The sequence below is a fragment of the Stegodyphus dumicola genome, chromosome 10 (genome assembly GCF_044657685.1).
Source record: "Stegodyphus dumicola isolate Sdum_Otavi_A_Nest chromosome 10, ASM4465768v1".
Taxonomy (NCBI): Eukaryota; Metazoa; Arthropoda; class Arachnida; order Araneae; family Eresidae; genus Stegodyphus; species Stegodyphus dumicola.
Window position 1 is genome coordinate 186,793,592 of NC_140777.1, and position 19,035 is coordinate 186,812,626.

At 36.1% G+C, this 19,035-nt stretch overlaps 1 protein-coding gene across 1 annotated transcript in view; it reads left to right on the forward strand.

The window, feature by feature from the left end:
• Positions 1–11,826: 11,826 nt before the first annotated feature.
• LOC146995243 (corticotropin-releasing hormone receptor 2-like) overlaps positions 11,827–19,035 on the forward strand; it is a 60,661-nt gene continuing 53,452 nt past the window's right edge. The window contains exon 1 of the mRNA XM_085826134.1: positions 11,827–11,977. Coding sequence (XP_085682260.1) covers positions 11,827–11,977 — 151 coding nt within the window. The remainder of the gene's footprint in view (positions 11,978–19,035) is intronic.

The following is a 19,035-nucleotide window of genomic DNA, read 5'->3' on the forward strand; positions in this document are numbered from 1 at the left end:
TGATTTTGATATTTTTTTCTACTTTCCTTATTTTAAGTTCCCCTTATAAAAGAATCCAGTAAGAACAATAAAACCTTTAGAAAAAAGACATTTTTTTTTCTCTGAACCAATATATTAAGTATTTTGCTCCTCTTTTTCGGCAGTAAATTCATGTTTATCTCTTGCAATCGTTACACGTATGCCCAAGCTTCATGAGTTGTAACTACACTGAAGTGCCACTAAATTAGGGATATACATGGCTATGCAAATTGAATAGCGCTGCGCCGCATCTGGGCTTACGTGAGGGAGTTGTGGTAAATGCACATACAGCTAGCACTATGCTTGTCGTTAATCAGTTGTTTCATATACCAGTATAGGTAAAATTTCAATATCGGGCAGATAGTAATCTCTCGTCGCATGGGCCATACAATTTCTAAAATCCTCAGTGGGATAGGATTTTAACGGTCGACAGTGTCAAGAGCATACCGAGAATACACGGATGGTGGGAAAAAGAAGTAGCGACTCTGCAAAGTGCAAAGCACATTTAACTTAGAACAATCGTGCTGTGAGACGTCTCAGCCGTATTGTACATGGTCAATGAAGCCAAGTATTAGCTCAAATTACCACCTAACTAAAGCAGGCGACAGTCGTACAGTCAGTAAAAAGATCGTGTATCGCTCCCTTCACCATATGGGCTTCGGAAGCCGTAGACACAAGAGGGTACCCTTCCTAAATGCATGCCATCGAGTTGCCATTCTTACCTGGGCAAGAGAATATAGAGAATAGACACTAGTGGACATGAAATGTGTAGGAGTGATGAGTCTCGATCCCTCTAATTAATACCGATGGGAGGCTCAGAATATGGCGAGAGAATCATGAATGTATGAATCCGGTGTGACAGATTGGAACTGTACAAGGCCGTGGAGGCTTAATCATGGTCTCGGATGCTTTCTTCTGGTTGTGTTTGGGATCTTTAGTACTTGTTCTTACCTCCCTCAATATGATTCTGTACGTGGAGTTGATGAGCTATCATCTCCATCCATTTATGTCCCTGTCATTCACACGGAAAGGGAGTATCTCAGAAAGATAACTGCGCCTCTCACAGGTTACGGTTGGCTACTGGTTGGTTGGATGGAAGAGCATTCCTCTGACTTCTCTGTCATAAATTGGTTACTTGAAAGCCCTGACTTGAATTCTACTGAGCATCTTTCCAAATTAGTATATCTTATTATTGAGGAATGTAGAGAATTGAAGTGCTATGTTCTATTCACTCGTTTTGCATGTTCAGAATGTCTGTTATGATGGTCGTATGAAGTGTCGTCGCCTGTTATGATGTCAAAATGTCGTCGCCTGTTATGATGTCAAAATGTCGTCGCCTGTTATGATGTCAAAATTTCGTCTGTTGTGATGGTTTCGTACATAAGCATATGATTGAGCTTATTATTTATAAGCCTTCCTAGCGCTAAATACATTCCCTTTAATAACATATAGGTCATAGTTCATAGGTCTTCGCTTATTTAAGAGGTACAATACCCTGAAATCGTTACCTATCTATATCTGTCCTTAGTGGGTATCATATAAATGTCAAAAATAAATCCCAATGTTGGAACAAACCTTTTCACTTGAAGTTCGGAATCACATCCAATGTGGCAATATGTAACAGTGGGATAACTTGTGTAAAATAGCGATATAAAATATCTGAAACCTAACTTTCACATCGTAAAAGCAAATTAGCACATCTGTAGCATAAACACGTTGGCTTAACTTTATCCTCGTTAGTGCTACGGCTGTAGCGTCCTCCTTGCTCCGTGTCTTGAAGCTAGCGGAATATCGTGGCCGTAGTTGTTGAGGCATGTAACATAAGTGAGAGGAGCATAGTTGCACAGACCAGTTGTTGAAATTTTTACGCGTGATACACATCAATGTGCTGCCCCAAGGTTTCGCAAAGTCCATATCGATTTATCAGCAATAATTAAGTAAATGTAATAAAGAGAAAATGATCAAAAGTAGAAAAAACACTATGTACACTAAGTACATCGATCACCAAAACTCATTTTGGTGTATCGTTCTCGCTAATTATATAACGTAAGTTCATGTTCCGCTAACCAGTTGATTTTATCTTAAAGAGGTGACTATTAAAGAATTAAAAATAGTTTTATATATTTTTGTATTGTGTATATATTTAGCTTCATTTTTTTTTCTAGTCAAAGGTAGATGAAACCCTTTCCATCAGAGTGGCAGGTAAACATGATTCTCTGTGCTTTGCACCAATAAATCCAAGACAAATTCATGTTTTGAATGTACTTTTTGTATAAAAAATATTTTCCCAGAGTATTCAAGTATTTTCGTTTTAATAATAATAATCTCTGGTTATATATATATATATATATATATGTGTGTACATATAAGTATTACGTTTATGCTTTGTATTGCAAGAAACCCCCAAAAAAGAAACATTTATTTAAATATGTATGGCAGCGGCAGTTTTGCGTTGGTTCGTTTTCCACTTTTCCGCTTCCACTTTTATCCCAAAAAATAGCAAAAATCAGAGATATTAATTAAAAGTTATTAAAACGCTAATTTTCGCCCTAATTTTTCCGAATGGCAACAGTGCTGATATCATCAACAATGGCGACAGGGATACAACAGCTATAATGGTTGCGTGGCATTATTGCTGATGTAATGAGAGAGAATTACCGATTTTATGCGATTTTATCAAAAAAATGAATAAAACAAAAATAATAAAATAAAATTTAAAAAGTAATTCAAATTTTGGAAACCTCGTTTCGAGGTGCACTGGCTCTTCTCTTGATTTACCTATGTAGCAAATTCGTAGGCCTGGGTCTATCAGCTTACACGCAGACAGAACGAAAGACAGACTCATAGAAACTTCCCACTATTGTGAGTAGAGTTATATATCAGAATACCTTTCATTGTTACATAATCAAAGAATCCTTTTAATAACGTTCGGAACAATGAATTTACCAATAATAATTTTAGGCTTTGTTGAATTAAAACAAAGTTAATGTATACATTTTTAACAATGCTTATAAACCATAATCATTAGAGATATCAAATCTAGTGGTGCTAAAATCTTACGTGTGGAGCTTATTTGCTTGTTATTTTTAATGCTGAAATCGCATTCGAACCATTTTTAGAAATGGAGTTCTTTCTTTTGACAGTATTGTGTTACGTTTTTATACCAACACCCTTTATCGACAGCCTATTAGGCATACTTATTTGTTTTGCGACTGCCTTCCTTTTGTTTTCTCGAAGAGAAGAGAGAATTCGGGAAAATAATGATGAAAACTCTATTAACCGTAAGAACACATGTTTAATGCCGGAAACAAGGTACGTAATTTAGATTTCCTTGATTCATATGCTGATATTAATGAATTTAATGATGATTCCTTTGATGTGGACACAGACAGTGACACCGATCTCCTCGAAGTTAATAACGAAGCTTTTGATAATAACCTTCTTAAGTTGCATATTGATAGTGATACTGACCACATCGGCCATTTTGCCAAAGATTTCGATAATAATTCTTATGATGTGCACAATATCAGCGATGAAAAGCAATTTAATTACCTCCAACAGGAAACAGAAAAGGATTTCGATTTTCCAAAACCTGATAACTCAGGTAATCAAATGGGCACGAGTAGCAGTATAACCATCTTGAACCAGGAAGAATTCAGTTTGAATGCCTCTATTGAATCATTGGATGCTGAATGCATTGTATCACATAACGATCTCGGAGCACAAAGAGACATAGATTCTGGTAATCTCCTTAACACAAATAATGAACCTAAAATGAATGGCAAACTGGATCAAGTAGACAGAACAGAACTGAAACCAACTGAAGTTTCTGAAGAACAGCTCGTTGATCTCATCGTTGATACCGTCCCTGTTATCTGCTTTGATGACGAGTACACTCAACATCCTTCTTCGAATCATAGCAAGCGTTTCAAAATTTCAAACATAAGAAAAACATTACTGAAATATTTCTGCTTTAAAAAATTAAAAATAAACAAAGGACTTAAAACATATTATATAGATCTGAGATAAGTTTACACAATTTCAGTTTGTATTCCTTATAAATTTGTTTGCCATGACGCCAATCTCGACTGACCAGTACTTGCCTAAAAATTGGACATTGACTGACCAGTGACTGAATAAATGACAATCTCATTGACTAAAAGTAGGACATTGTCTGACCAGTGACTGACTAAAAATTAGACATTTTCTGACCAGTCACTAACTGACGATCTCATTGACTGACCAGGGCCTGCCTAAAAATTGGACTTTGTCTGACCAGTGACTTACTAAATGACAATCTCATTGAGTGACTAAAAGTAGGACATTGTCTGACCAGTGAATGACTAACTGACTATCTCATTGACAGACGGGAGACTGACTTAATTTGGACATTGACTGAGCAGTGACTGAGTGACAATCTCATTGACTGAGCACTGACAGACTAAAAATTGGACATTCACTGAACAGGAACTGAGAAAGTGAAGATCTCCTTGCCTGACCAGTGACTGAATAAAAATTGGACATTCAGTGACTAAGTGACGATCTCATTGACAGCCTAGTGACTGAGTGACGATCTGATTAACTGACCACTGACAGAATAAAAATTGGACATTCACTGAAAATCGACTGAGAAAGTGGAGATCTCTTTGCCTGACCAGTGACTGAATAAAAATTGAACATTGACTGACCAATGATTGACTAAGTGACGTCCTTATTGATTGAGCATTGGATTTGGACGGAAGAAATTGCCTTTTTCGACAAGAGAGAGGAAAGATGTTTTCAGTCCAATCGACTGCGCTACAGCTGAAATGGAAACAGAAAATCATTTTAAAATTCTTTTCTAGAGCTACATTTCAGAACTGCAAAATTTAAATGAAATTATATGGTAACCTGAAATTAAAATATTATTTGCAGTTAAATGCCGTTGCTAAATTTGTTTTTCTTGTGCTCTTAAATTAATTTACTAGTTTAGACACCATATTCAGTTATGATTTACCAATATGCTCTATTTTAACTATAACTTCTCATTGAATTAAGTTAAGCTGAAGCTATTATTGAAATTTTTCTTAGGCATATTTTCCCTTGTTGTCTGTGCTCCCAATTCGAAGTGACCGTCAGCTACTTGCTTTTTGTTTTTCCTATGTGATTTGTCGGAATTTCGTATAAAAAACTCCAGATTATCATTAAAACACGAATAAGGATGTTATTTTGTATTTTAGATTTTTTTCTCTCTCTGGGCTTCATGTCAAAACTTACTAGAAATAATAAATTAGAATAAATTGCTTTCTTTTCAAACGAAGTATTTTCAATATGCGTCCCATAGCAATATGCCCTGTGTTTAAGAATGCTAAAAGTTTTACCCTCTTTGATTCCCATCCAACGTGCTGGCTGCACGTTTGGCTTCTGCAGTTTTCCTTATCTCGATGTACATTAGGCGATTTCCCATAGAACGTTCTCCGCTAAACCATCCCTCGCGCCAGGCAGGTAACCATCCTTTTCTTTGCCCTTTTCAAATAACCTAACTTTTACTCAAACAAATCAGTCATGACATGAAATTTGGAAGAAATTAATTTAAATAACTTTTATAAAAATGTCTCGATTGGATATATACTGGAAGTTAAAGAATTTACACCCCACGGATACACCCAAAACAAATATTAAACTGAAAGCTTTCAGACTTTGTATTGCACCTAAAGGGATCATTTTTTCATTTGCAGACATAAACGTTTGGACAGAATTCGGGCTAATGTCCCTCTTGGTTCAAAATATTTAAAAACAGCGTATTTTATAAATTAGAAAATGAACCTTTCATATACTTTCATATATTTGAATAAATATTTATGAGGCATTATTAATAAAAATGAGAATAAAGGTGAACGTTTATTCTGAAATTTAAAATTCAACGTAACTATCGCAAATGACTGAGTGCAGGGGGTGTTGAGGTATCCTTTTAAGGATTTTGCAAAGAATTATATATATAAACAAACGTTATAATTTCATTTTTCTAATATATTCCGTCTGAGAGCCCTTTTGTTAAACCATCATATTACATCTTGATTTGTAAGAGAAAAGCCTTTTCCTGAAAACATCAAGGTTGATTTTATGCCACTTCTCCTTCACAATGTTCCACAGTCCGTCCAATGTTTGGGGATGCCACGTATAAAGAGCTTGTTTTAAAAGTACAAATGCACATTAATCCATAGGAGACACATCAGGAGATTTGGTGGCTATGCATCTAGAGGGAATAGCTTCAATTGCGCAGGGTTCGTAGCGGTCCTTATAAGTGATTATAAGTCCTTATATTTGAAAATAAAATAAAAAGGCCCTTATAGGTGCTTACTTTTTCTTTAAAGCCCTTATTTTTTTTGTTTTTAGTGCTTATTTTTTGCTTTTAGTGCTTTTTTTTTTAATGAACGCGCTATTTTTCCCCGTACCAAAACCGAAACTAAATAAAAAAATTTTCTTCCTAATATGGAATGTCAGATGGTGAGTCATACTCCCGGAAATAGCTTTTCCCCCTTTCTCTGTATTAACATAACCTTTGGTGTGCACGAAGAGTACAGACAGGTGCCCGTCGTTCTATTGGTCAAAGAATTGCGAAAGCAGTAGAAAATTCCGCTACATTCGGCATTCCTTTCCTCCCACCACACGTTTGAATTTTTATCAAGTTCAAATTGAATTTTTATCAAATACTACACACGTTTGAATTTTTATCAAATACTACACACGTTTGAATTTTTATCAAATACTACACACGTTTGAATTTTTATCAAGATCTTAAAAATTTGCATTCTCGTTCTGCTTGGTCAGTTCATATTCGTGTTTATTATGATCGTTATGCTTATTATAAGCATATGTATGAATATTTATAATAACATAGTTGCAGTAACTGCTGAAGTATAGTAAACTTCCGAAAATGGTTGTGTTTTAACACAGATTAGCTTTCTAAGGAATAATATTCGGAATGGCTTAAATAAAGGGAAAGTAATCGAATAGTCAAAATAATTTCATTTTTTTGGCCAATACATTTTGCAGTACGAAGGTTGGGAGGTCTCCCCTTTCTCCGCAAAATCTTGAATATTAAAACTGTAAAAGTTCGATGCAAAACAAGCAACAAACCTTTTTTTTTTTTTTTTTTTTTTTTTTTTTTTTTTTTTTTTGTCACTTTCCAATCTGGATTGAATAGGACTAAAAGTTCTGCGGTCTACCAACCCAAGCGAAGAATGATTCTATTCCGAAAATTTAACGCCGTCTGTTGAAAATTAGAATGAAAAACACCCCAGTTATTTAGTTCGTTATTCTCCCGATACCGGCAGTTGTTGATTCCGATTGCGTAATATCACGTAGGGAAGAATTACGGCGCACGTATTGCGCAATAACGATATTTTGCAGAGATAATTAATTTTGATGTTCAGTCCGAGATTTGTTTATGAACACTTAAAAGAGTTTTACTGTGCTTGCTAAGCAGAATATTTTTTTAGTTCCGTTGGTTTATTTTTATATGCTGCACATATTGAAATGTCAAAAGCATTTATTTAGCGGAAAAATCTAAAAGAGCGGCTACAGTCTATCCCACCCCCCTCCGCTCCTTCAAGTTACGCTAGAGTGTCCGAATATTCGCCAATTTCCAAGTATGCGGGTTAGTTAAGCTTTTACTGTTAAAGATGACTGCATGAAGCAAATTTTTGTCTTCTGATTTCAGAAATGTTCCTCTTTTTTACTTAAATTACTTTGCTTGCAATATCTGTTAAGAGATAACTGATATACAATGAAAATTTAGAAAATATTCAGAATTTAGATTTAAATTATTTAAATATCAATATGAGTGGAAAAATAAATTTTATTTATTATTAGGTTCCAAGCGAATATAATAAATATGACTTATTATTATTTATTTTCTCTATTTTGAACTGAAATTTCATCATTAAATCTTGTAATATAGTTTAGTTCTTCATGGTTTTTTTTTCCTCTCATTGTAAACTAGTTCTGTAAATTGAACTATTATTTAAAATTTAAAAAAAGTAATTATTTTCCATGGTTGAGGTAATGTTTATTCTCTCTTAATAAGTATTTCATTTCTCATATTTTAAATTACAAGTCTAGTTTTTAAGGTTATGCAGTTGTGTATGATATAATTAGACAGGTGCTTATTTTTTTCTTAAAATGTGCTTGAAAAGTGCTTATAGGTGCTTATGTTTTTAACTAAAATGTGGCTATGAACCCTGTATGATCCCAGAGTTTTGAAGTTTAACCCAGCCTGGTAACCCTTACGATAGCTGCCTCCTTTTCTACTATTAAATTTAGGGGATAAATTCCTGCCAGCTGTTGTAAGGCTAGTGTTAGCGTGGTACGGTAGGTCCTGCATACTTGGAGTAGCTGCTGTCTCTGAATAGAGAGCGGGGATCTTTTCATATGAGAGGTAAGTTCGCCACCCTAGATTGCTGCTCCGTAAGTTATTACTCTTGCTGTAATGGTTTCATGCCAAATTTTTAGTAGCTTAGATGAGATACCCCATTTATGTGAAGTCATGCCTCCCATGTTGTTGCTTAGGATGCTAATACGAGTCTTAAGATTCCTGACATGTGGTATCCAAGAAAGTCTGTTGTCGAGTAATAGCCCAAGATATTTCAATTGGGGAAACATTTTACTGGTATCCCATGGAGTTTAATGCTTAGGTTGCGTCTAAGCTGCCTGCTGCGTCCTATGAGTAAAGCTTTAGTTTTCTCTGCCAAAATATGAAGCTTATGTGCTCTGGCCCATTGGGAGAACAGATCAAGACAGTATTGAGATTTCATCTCGACGTTACTCCTTCCTGCCACAACTAGCATAAAATCGTCCGCATAGGCTATGATTCGAGCGTATTCTACGTTCTCGAATTGACGAAATGCCGAGTTTGCCACTATTTTCCACAGTGTTGGTCTAAGCCATGACCCCTGTGGGCACCCTCTAAAGACATTTTTGACATAAATGCCGCTGTCTGATGTTACTTGTACACTTCGATCTTGAAGTTACGAGCGAAGGATGGTAATAATGGCTGTTGGTCAGGCCATGTTGTGCAGCAAATTTATTACGTCTGGCTACTAAAGGGAGTCAAAGGCTCCCTTGATGTCAATGGCTATTGCCAGTGAGTGCAAATTGTTATCCTTGCTCTGTTTGATAGTGGCCATTAAGTCTTTTATGGCATGCTCAGTTCAGTTGCCCATTTGGAATCCATATTGATTGGGATGCAGGGCGTTGTTCCTTTGTAGGAAGAAGTCCAATCTGTAAAGAGTTACTCTTTCCAATACCTTACCGAGCGCTGGCAGTAGACAGACTGGCCTGTAAGATGAAGGTTCTGCCGGAGTTTTGCCTGATTTTAGGAATAACGCCACTTCTACCAACTTCATATTTTTATTAAAGTGCTTATGTTTCCAGCAAGCTGAAATAACCGCAAGGAATAGTTTTGGGAATTCCCGGTGTATCTCTCAAATGATGATATTATCAATTCCATCCGGATCTGGAGCTTGTTTTTGGAGGGGTGCCAGAGTACGTATGATGTTATTCACTTCCATATGCGTAGGAGGGGGTTCGTCTGTTCTGGTAACTTGGCGAAATTTCATACTGTAGGTTTTTCTCGCTTCCTTTTGCTCCTCTAAGAAATCCTCTTCATCATCATCAGGAAAAACTGCATTTATGATCTCACTGACTACTTCGATGTTGGATGAGGCAGTGCTATTCACCATAGGCGAAAGTATCGTAGGACGAAACACCTTGTTATATGTTATCTTTTGAGTAGGTCCAAAGGCTTTAGTGACATTACTGCAGTAAGTTCTCCATGAGATTAACTTGGCATTTTAATTTTTCTTTTATATAAAGCTCTGGCTTTATTGTACGTTATCATTTTGAGTTGCCGTAGATATGGATCTAGCGTGGATTGTACCTTTCTGCGAAGTGCCCAAACTCTGCTCCTCTCTGTGTTAAGTTCTTGTGACCACCAGGATATGAACTGTTTTGCCTTTACAGATTTCAAACGATATGCTTTGTGAGCGGCTTGCACTATTTTTGTAACTAGTAAGTCGTAGAGATTATCTAAGGAGTTTCTGTCCTGGTAGTTGTTGAAATCTTTGATAAATTTCTCTACATGCGCTCGAATGTGTTCCCGTAAAACGGAATGTCCTCCAAATGCCGTTTTGAATCTTTTCTTAATTATGTAGTCTGTAAGAGTATCCAGCCTGTAAGTAATAATTTTGTGATCACTGAGTGACGGCAGGTCACTCACTTTCCAATCTTGTATGTACGGAGTTGTCTTGGGAGTTGATATTGTCAGATCTGGCCACCCTCGAGCTCTAAATGTTTCAAAGGTAGGCGATGAGTCCTGAGCGTTGATGACAATGAAATGCTTATTGTCCAAGAATTCTAGTACCGCAATTCCCCTTCGGTTCTCCGAGTCAGCACCCCATAGTTGGCTGGTGGCGTTAAAGTCTCCTTCTATGATACAGTGTGATGCCCCAGTTAGAAGGTTAGAATTAAGTTCTTCTAATAGAGAGGTAATACCTTCGCTCTCAAGGGTAGATACACAGCAATAATATCAATGCTGCAGTTACTAGTGTCTAGTCTGATGCAGACTGTATGCTCTGTGATTTTCATTAGGAGAGGAGAGAGAGGGCCACTGTTAATAATCGCAGCTAGCTGATTCTTTGAGAGAAACGTTCTGCTGTGTGTTGGAACACTGGCAATCGCTCCGTTGTAAGCGTAGGGCTAGGAAATTGGTTGGAAAAAGATTTCACCCATTTTACTTTAAGCACAGCGAAATCAAAGGTCGCGTGACATGATAGAAAATATTACTGTAAGGTCATTGAGTTAGCTGTAGAAGGTTCACCCTTGATGGCGGTACCGATGTGCTCTTATGAATTGTTTAATCAAATATGCACATTGTAATATTTCAAGAATTTCTTTAAGGCTGTTTCCAAGTTTCACTGAAAATTTATTTGCATCTATAGTCATAAAAACGTTATTTTCGATCATCAAGACAAAACGTTCTAAATGCTTCTTCTCATAATGATAAAATATTGAGGGCCATGGCTGTCCAACTAGAGATTGAAAACAACTTGTATACCTTCACAAAATCAGCGATGCCTAATATTGATAAAGAGGTTTTAAAACGTTTTAGTCACACCTCTATGAAAGATATATCAATCCGTATACATAAAACTTATTTTACTACACAAATTACAATGTAAAAGAGCTCATTTTAGATATGCTAATATGTCAATCATAATAAATAAAGATGGTTGTAGGAATAGTATACCAATTTTAATGTTCAAATCTCGTTTTGGAAATAATATACCAAGTCACAAAACTTTCGTTAGAAATGGTATACCCAACCTAATACACAAAGGTAATGATTTTATATGAAAGGCCATTTTTCTTACCAGAATATTCACTTTAATTAAATGAAAACCAGTGTTCCTTTAAAATAAAGTAAGGAGCAGTTGGGATATTTAGTTAACCGTATTTATATTACATGTTATACATTTATTATATATTCATGGATTTTGATGCTTGCACTTGATTTACATATGCTCTCAGAATTTAAATGATATTGTAGATTAGTTCGCAACAATAATTAATCATTTATTTGTAATTCAATTTCATTTAAAATTTAATTAACTTTAAATTTGCTTTTTACGAATAGAGAATGTTTTTTAAATTCAGATTTCATTCCTTGCAGCAATGGCGCAAGAGAATTATTTAATTTTAATTTAACTTTACTTTATTCTTTTGAAACAATTTTTGCAACAATAATTATATTTTTTCTGTCAGAGCTGGATGTGCAAGACTGTGGTTTCGATTAAGATGTATGCTGCGCTTTCGAGTATTAATTGGATGTTCGTTGAAGGTATGCTTCTTCATAGCAGGATTACAACAAATATTTTCCAAAAGGATGCTCCTTTCAAACTCTACTATGTCATTGGATGGGGTAAGTAGATAACTGAAGCTGCCCTTCAGTTAATACTTTTAATTTCAACTAAATATCTTAAATACACTTGACTTTAATAATAAGTAATATAATCATTAAAATTTCAAAATAAATATGCATATAACTATTGGTGCGACGTTTGATTAAACGCAGAACAGTGGGGACCGTGCAACGAACCAAAACAATTCAAACAGAGAAATAAAAATTTTGAGGAATATTGTAACAAATATAGCCAAGAACAGAGGGAATTAGTACATAGTTTGAATACGAACTTATCTATTAACTTGACCGAAGTTTGCTGCAACTTTATCAGTCTAAGTAATTTGATCAGAGGTTTTCTGAGGCTAGAACATTTGATAAATTCAAGCTGAGTTATGCTCCCACCTGAGTTATGCAAGCTGAGTTATGCATGTTAAGCTAAAGATTCCGAATTATTTGAATTATAGTAAAGCAACCACAGACTATCTGCCTAGGAACAGGGATGTCTTCATGAAGGACATTTTAAGGGCAATGACTTGCAAATTACGTAATGTATGGGGGAAAGCACGAAAACCAACCAAGCAGACAGCCCGTTCGCAAGGGAACGAATGCAGTGAATTTCCAGTATCCAATAGTTCAAGCACTCGGGTTACTGATATGGCGATATTTTAAATCAAACTGGACTCATTCACATTGCACATGAAAAAAAAACACAAAACTCTTATGCAGCCAGCCCATTTTTCATGTTTTGGATCTAGGTCTTGTCTCACTTTGTACTTCTAGGTTACTGTTGGAAGTGAAGAATCTTAAGAACTGATAATCGAATAATCGCTTGAGGTCGTGTGACAGGAAACAACAAGATAGAAGGTTAACTAACCTTTTATTATTCCAACCAAGGTTTAACTCCGTCTTGGAGTGTACAATAAAGCCGAAACTTGGGCTTTGAACTTCAGAGACTAAGAATAATACCAAACTAATCTAAACTAAAGAGGTATAGCCGAAGCTATCACAATTCTAACAGAGTTGACCCCTTAACTTAAATAGATTGCGAAGCTATCAAGGGCCTAAAGTACGGCCGAGTGTGATAATAGCTAAAAGTGAGAGAGTAGCCTAAAAATGGCGGACGCGTGCAGACAGAATACCTGGTATCTCTCTCACTAAAACCGAAGAACCTCGCGGTTGAACATCGCTCTTCCTCATTATGTATTCAGACGTGATTCTAAAACTACGTTCTGGCCGGAAGTATAAGTTGAAGTTAAGAATCGATAGGAAAGGAACTTTAACTCAAAATTTAACTGTTGATAAAATTAACATAATCCTTACAATCTTACTAAGGTTCCACGATTTTATTACTCAGCCACTCATTGGCTAACGCCAGCCTTAAAAGAACAAGCGACTATTATCATATAAAGTACTTCTATATGCTTCAGCTATTTCGAACACAAAATGCAGTTTTTCCTAGAAGCTTTGAAATAATCATTATTTACAATTTCTGTTGATTATCATAATTTTTAAGTATCGCAATAGTCGTTATGACATAAACAGACACTTTAAACCCTAAGTAAATTTTTAAAATGTATGAAAAAGACAGAAAAGGAGAGTTGCTTTGAGGCTAGTCTGTGTTAGTAATGCTTTCTTTCTGCTTTTAAGTACTACAATTTTCGTAATCGCAACCAAGAAATTTCGGTTGCGATTACGAAATCGGTCGGTTCGTAATCGAACCAAGAAAACCAAGAAAAATGAGACATTTTCTTGGTTCGGCAAAACTCTACTTAAACTATTCCAAGAAACTGATATCTGATGTAGATAGCGCATGACTTCCTTGTACCACCTATTAAATTATTCACACTTTTTGCTGCACTTCATTTAAACTCATTTCTTCTAATTACTCATTCAGTCAATTCAATTATCACTTCGCGGCAAGGCAAAACATACATAAAAACTCAAATCATTGGGAAAAAACCCTAAAACATCAAATACAGTTCAAAAAAGTTTTTAAAGTATTTTTACAATTAAAATTAAAGTTTCTACGCAAAAAGAAGCACTTCGGTTAACGGGCAGGAAGTCAAATTTTCGGTGCACACAATTGAAAGTTAACTTTTGGTCCTATTTGGCCAAAAGACACTGAAGTGTGCACCAATTTACTTAATTCCATTTTCTAGTATGAGTTTCGAATGCAAACAAATGGCGTTCTCGTTAGCCCTAGAACCACTTAAATTTTTAAATTGTTTATAATTCTACCAATTATCTACCAATTTATAATTCTAAAATCTCAACCAAAACATAGGAATAACATAATTCAATCACTTTTAAAGCACAAAATGCACAATTTACCAACATATAAGAATAAAAAACAGAGCTCACCAAGCCGGGCAAGAATATCCGTATATATGTTTGGTGCGGCCGATTAGTTAAATCATTTTTGTATTTGAAAGTATGTATTCTTGCTGCCACAGCATGTATATTTAAGTATAGAGAAAGATGGAAAGGGAGATTGTTGTACAGTATTAGACGAAGTTGTAGCCAGCAAACGGTTACAGGAAAAGAAATGTACTTTACATACGCCTTTCTGTATCATTTACAGCCTTTATTTACTCCAATATTTCATTGCTTAGCCAAAGCACTCACTGATTAACTGTGCACTTTTTCAAAAAAATAAACTCATAGGCTTAACTAGCAAAAATGAGCTGTTTCTACCAATAAAATATAGAATGTGAAAACATTAATTTGGTCTACAGATTAAAAGAAACCTAGCTAACCTGAATATTTTATTATTCAGTTAAGCTGCGCTCCTGTTAGTCCGGATAGTTGAATTTAAAAATAACTATATTTTTATTATTTCAAATAATTACAGATTAATATTTTTCACAAAATAAAACTATCTACTTAACCATCGTGATATTGAGTAAAGTGTGCATAAGCACATGCATTGATAGTTCTATACGCATTTGTCCGTATCAAAATACTTGTTATAAATACACTACACTGATTCTTATTCAGATTTCCGTAAATGTTAGTAAAAAAGCCAGCATACTCATTTATTCAACAGCCAGCTCCAAAACGCATCAATAATTCTTTTTTACAACCAAAAATCGTACTATGCGCAGTGCCCCTCTGGTACCTGGCTTTAATGGTGGATAGCATTCCATAATAAATGCTTGAAACGTTTTATTGCTCGGGCGTGTTATCCTTCCTCTAGTTAAAACTCTTCATAAAATTACGAGCTAGAAACATCTAAAGTGGTTTCTGCCTTCTCTTACATAAAAGATAACATCTCATTATGAATTCAAGAAATAAAATTATTTCTTTCATATATAACCGTTAATCAGGAAAAAAAAATTTTCTTTCAAGTTTTTACGGATCAGTTCTGTTACTAAAACGATACATACTTGTTAAAAATGAAAACAAAATTATTGCATGGGAGAACTGTTGCATTCTAACTTCGTTGTCAATACCTAGACAGAATATTAATCAATACTAACTCATATATGAGCCTCATAGATTATGTATACACTTGTCATGTACCATCTTAAATCGCATATACGCATAGTAATTCTGTTCTATAACTGTTCAGATATTTTGATCCGATACATAATAAATAATATTACTTAAATAATACACATTGACACCTCGGGTCAGGAACTTAATTCGTTCCTGAAAGCCGTTCGTTAACGAAATATCCGTAAATCGGAACAATTTCTCCCTTAAGTATTAATATAAAATGCATTATGTCATTCCTGGACCGCAGATGATTGCTTATTTTAAGTTTACAACAACACTTTGTGTTGTAAGGATCTTAAGTTTTACTAACGTTTATTTTATTTTAAATCTTTACTATCACTTCTTATTTTCTACTTCCGGCCAGAATTATAAGTTAAGGTTTTATGCAAAGTTTGTCTGGCGAACGCCAAGTATTTAAGTTGTGGCTTTTTGCCAAGCGAGAGAGAGGAAGCAGTTGAGTCAAAGCAGGCCGCTTACCTTAGAAGTTACTTAGTTGCTGTTTGCCTTCCAGGCCAGAGGTTTTAATCCTCTTGATAAATTTAAACGTATTGTAGTGTTCACAGTCTCTGTACTACATACGCTTCCTGTTAATATAAGGCCAATCTTCCACGTTCATTATTCTAAAGTTAAATTAGAGTTTAGTTTTATTTTTATACTTTTACGTTAGACCCCAAGTAGCGAGTCAGTGTATTCCGAAGTACGGAAGTTATTGTATATAGAGAAAAATAAAGGGTTTTGTATACCCTTCGTCTGTACCCTGTCTACTTACCACAATTAGTGAACATAGCTTTAGTAAGCTCTCTGTTCCGGGTCAGGTCCTTGTATGTTCCCGAAGAAGGTAAGAAGGAACATTGACCCTGATAGTGGCGCCCAACGAAGAAGAATAACCATGGCCGAATTTCAAGAAGAACCTGTGCTGCCTGCAGAAACGGCTCAGAATCCAGAAATGCCAGCTGCCGCCCTGGAAGGATTTGGTTACATCGTCCAGACCATGCGCGCTTCGATGAAACCAGAAGCAATATTTAAGGGAAACTCACCGGTAACCAGTTTTTTGGAAAAATTGGATGACCACTTCATGCTCTACCCCGTGCACGAGTTTAAAAAAGTTACCTTAGCTACCAGCGCTTTGAGGGGCCAAGCGCTTAACTGGTTCAAATGTATAGGCAGAAGTCTCTTGGGTCAAGCAGGAAGTCCCACCTATACTTACAAAAATTTCAAGACTGCCCTACTAAGAGCCTTCCCTGTTGTAAGGGATCGTGCGAAATTAGAAACGGAACTTTTCAGTATATATCAACAAAGAATCGAAAATCTTTCGAGCTTTATTTTAAGAAAAATTCACGTTTTCAAACTCTTGTATGGAAACCGTCCGGATCCTGAAATAATTCAAGTGATTTTGCCGAGGTTACTGCCCCAAGTGCAAGACTTTATTGAATTAAGAAATCCGACTACACTGGAAAAGTTATTTGAGCTAGCAATCCAGTTTGAAAGTAGAAGAACGGCGGACGTCGAAAGAAGACGCCAATATCAACAGCGAAACCAATTTGGTACGCCAAGACTACAGCAAACTCAAGCATACGGCTACGGAGAAAAAGCGAATCAGTGGGCAAGGAAACCCGAGCATTCAAAAACAGAAGGCGAACGTCGACAGTTCAATAGCAACCCAGGAAAAAAGTCTCAAGGCCAGTGGAAAAAGAAGGAAAGCACGGAAAGGAAAAATAATTTAAACTAAAACGGATTTCTGCTGACGAGAGGGTGCGGAAATCCGAAGGCCACGAAAACCCCTCTTCCTACAAGTTAAATACAGTAATGGTGAAAAATTTGACTCTTCCCAAGATTGAAGTCTTGGTGAATAATATCCCAGCCACCGCACTCCTGGATACCGGCGCGCAGTGTTCCTGTGTGGCAGAAGAGTTTTTTAGGAAGTATTTTCGCAAATACCGCATATATAATGCGGATAATACGACAGTGTTAGCGGCGCAAGGAGAAAAATGTAAGTGCGTAGGTAAAGTACTTTTGTATATCCGTATCAAGGACGAACAAGTAAAGGTGATGTTTTTTATAGTAAAGAATCTGCAAACACATTTAATTTTAGGAATAGATTTTCTTTCAGAAGCACAAGCTACGCTGGATTTTAATGAAGCGTCCCTTAAGCTGACAATGAAACCAGTTCGTACAGAAAACGCTGAACCGCCGATGTTAAAACTTGACCACCTCCCTAATGACGAGCAAGGAAGAATCCGACAAGTGGTAAGTGAATTTGCTTCGTTATTTAGTGATATTCCAGGATTTACTCAGGTTACTAACCATAGTATTGACACCGGAGATGCAATGCCAGTTCGTCAAAAACCATACCGGTATGATAAGAATAAGGAAAAAATTATAGAATGGCATATTACCGATATGCTACGTAAAAAGATCATAACGCCCATCTCAAGTAGTTATGCTAGCCCGGTGGTTTTATGTAAGAAAAATAATGACTATCCTTTGACGCATCCAAAAAGATGGAGATTCGCTATTGATTACCGTAAATTAAACTCCATAACTAAATATCCGGTATATCCGTTACCGATTATAGAAGAAATTCTAAGGAACATAAAATCAACCAAATTTATGACGACTTTAGACTTAACGACTGGTTATTTTCAAATAGGGGTGAGGCCTTAGGACGTGCCTAAGACTGCTTTTATAACCAAGTCTGGCACTTATGCATTTTTGCGTATGCCGTTTGGCCTTTCAGGGGCCCCGGCAACATTTCAGCGATGCATGGACATTGTGCTAAGACCTGTTCTTGGAAAGTCCACATTTATCTATTTAGACGATATCATTATTACTAGTGATAATCTCGACCAACATGTACAGGATTTAAGACAGGTGTTTTCTTTATTAAATGAGGCCGGTCTAAAAGTTAATGTCGAAAAGTGCAAATTTGCAGCCCCTGAATTAAAATATTTAGGTTACAAAATATCTCAAAAAGGGATCGAGAAAGATGAATCAAAAATAATCGCTGTACAAAAGTATCCGACTCCAAACACGGCAAAGAAGCTCTCTTCTTTTCTAGGACTTTGTTCATATTATAGGTCCTTTATAAAAAATTTTGCAGCTATTGCTGAGCCATTGTTAAAATTAAAAAGGAAAAAGGCAAGATTCTCGTGGACGGCCGAAGCCAATAGTGCTTTCGAAAAATTAAAACAAGCATTAACGCAAGCCCCTGTGTTGAAATTTCCTGAAAAGGATGAGAATTTAGAAATTTCAGCGGATGCTTCGGATTATGCGGTAGGAGCGGTACTTCCGCAAAATCAGCAGCCCGTGGCATTTTTTAGCCGAACTTTAAATCAAACACAAAGAAACTATTCCGCGACCGAGAGAGAGGCACTTGCAGTTCTGTTAGCAGTGCAAAAGTTCCGAGTCTATTTTGGAAAGGCGCCGATAACAGTGTACTCTGATCATGCGGCGGTAACTAGATTGTACTCAGGGAAAAATTTATACCCCAGGTTAATAAGATGGGCACTGAAGCTGCAAGAATATAATCTGGTAATCAAGCATACCCCCGGTAAGGAAAATATCGTAGCAGATGCCCT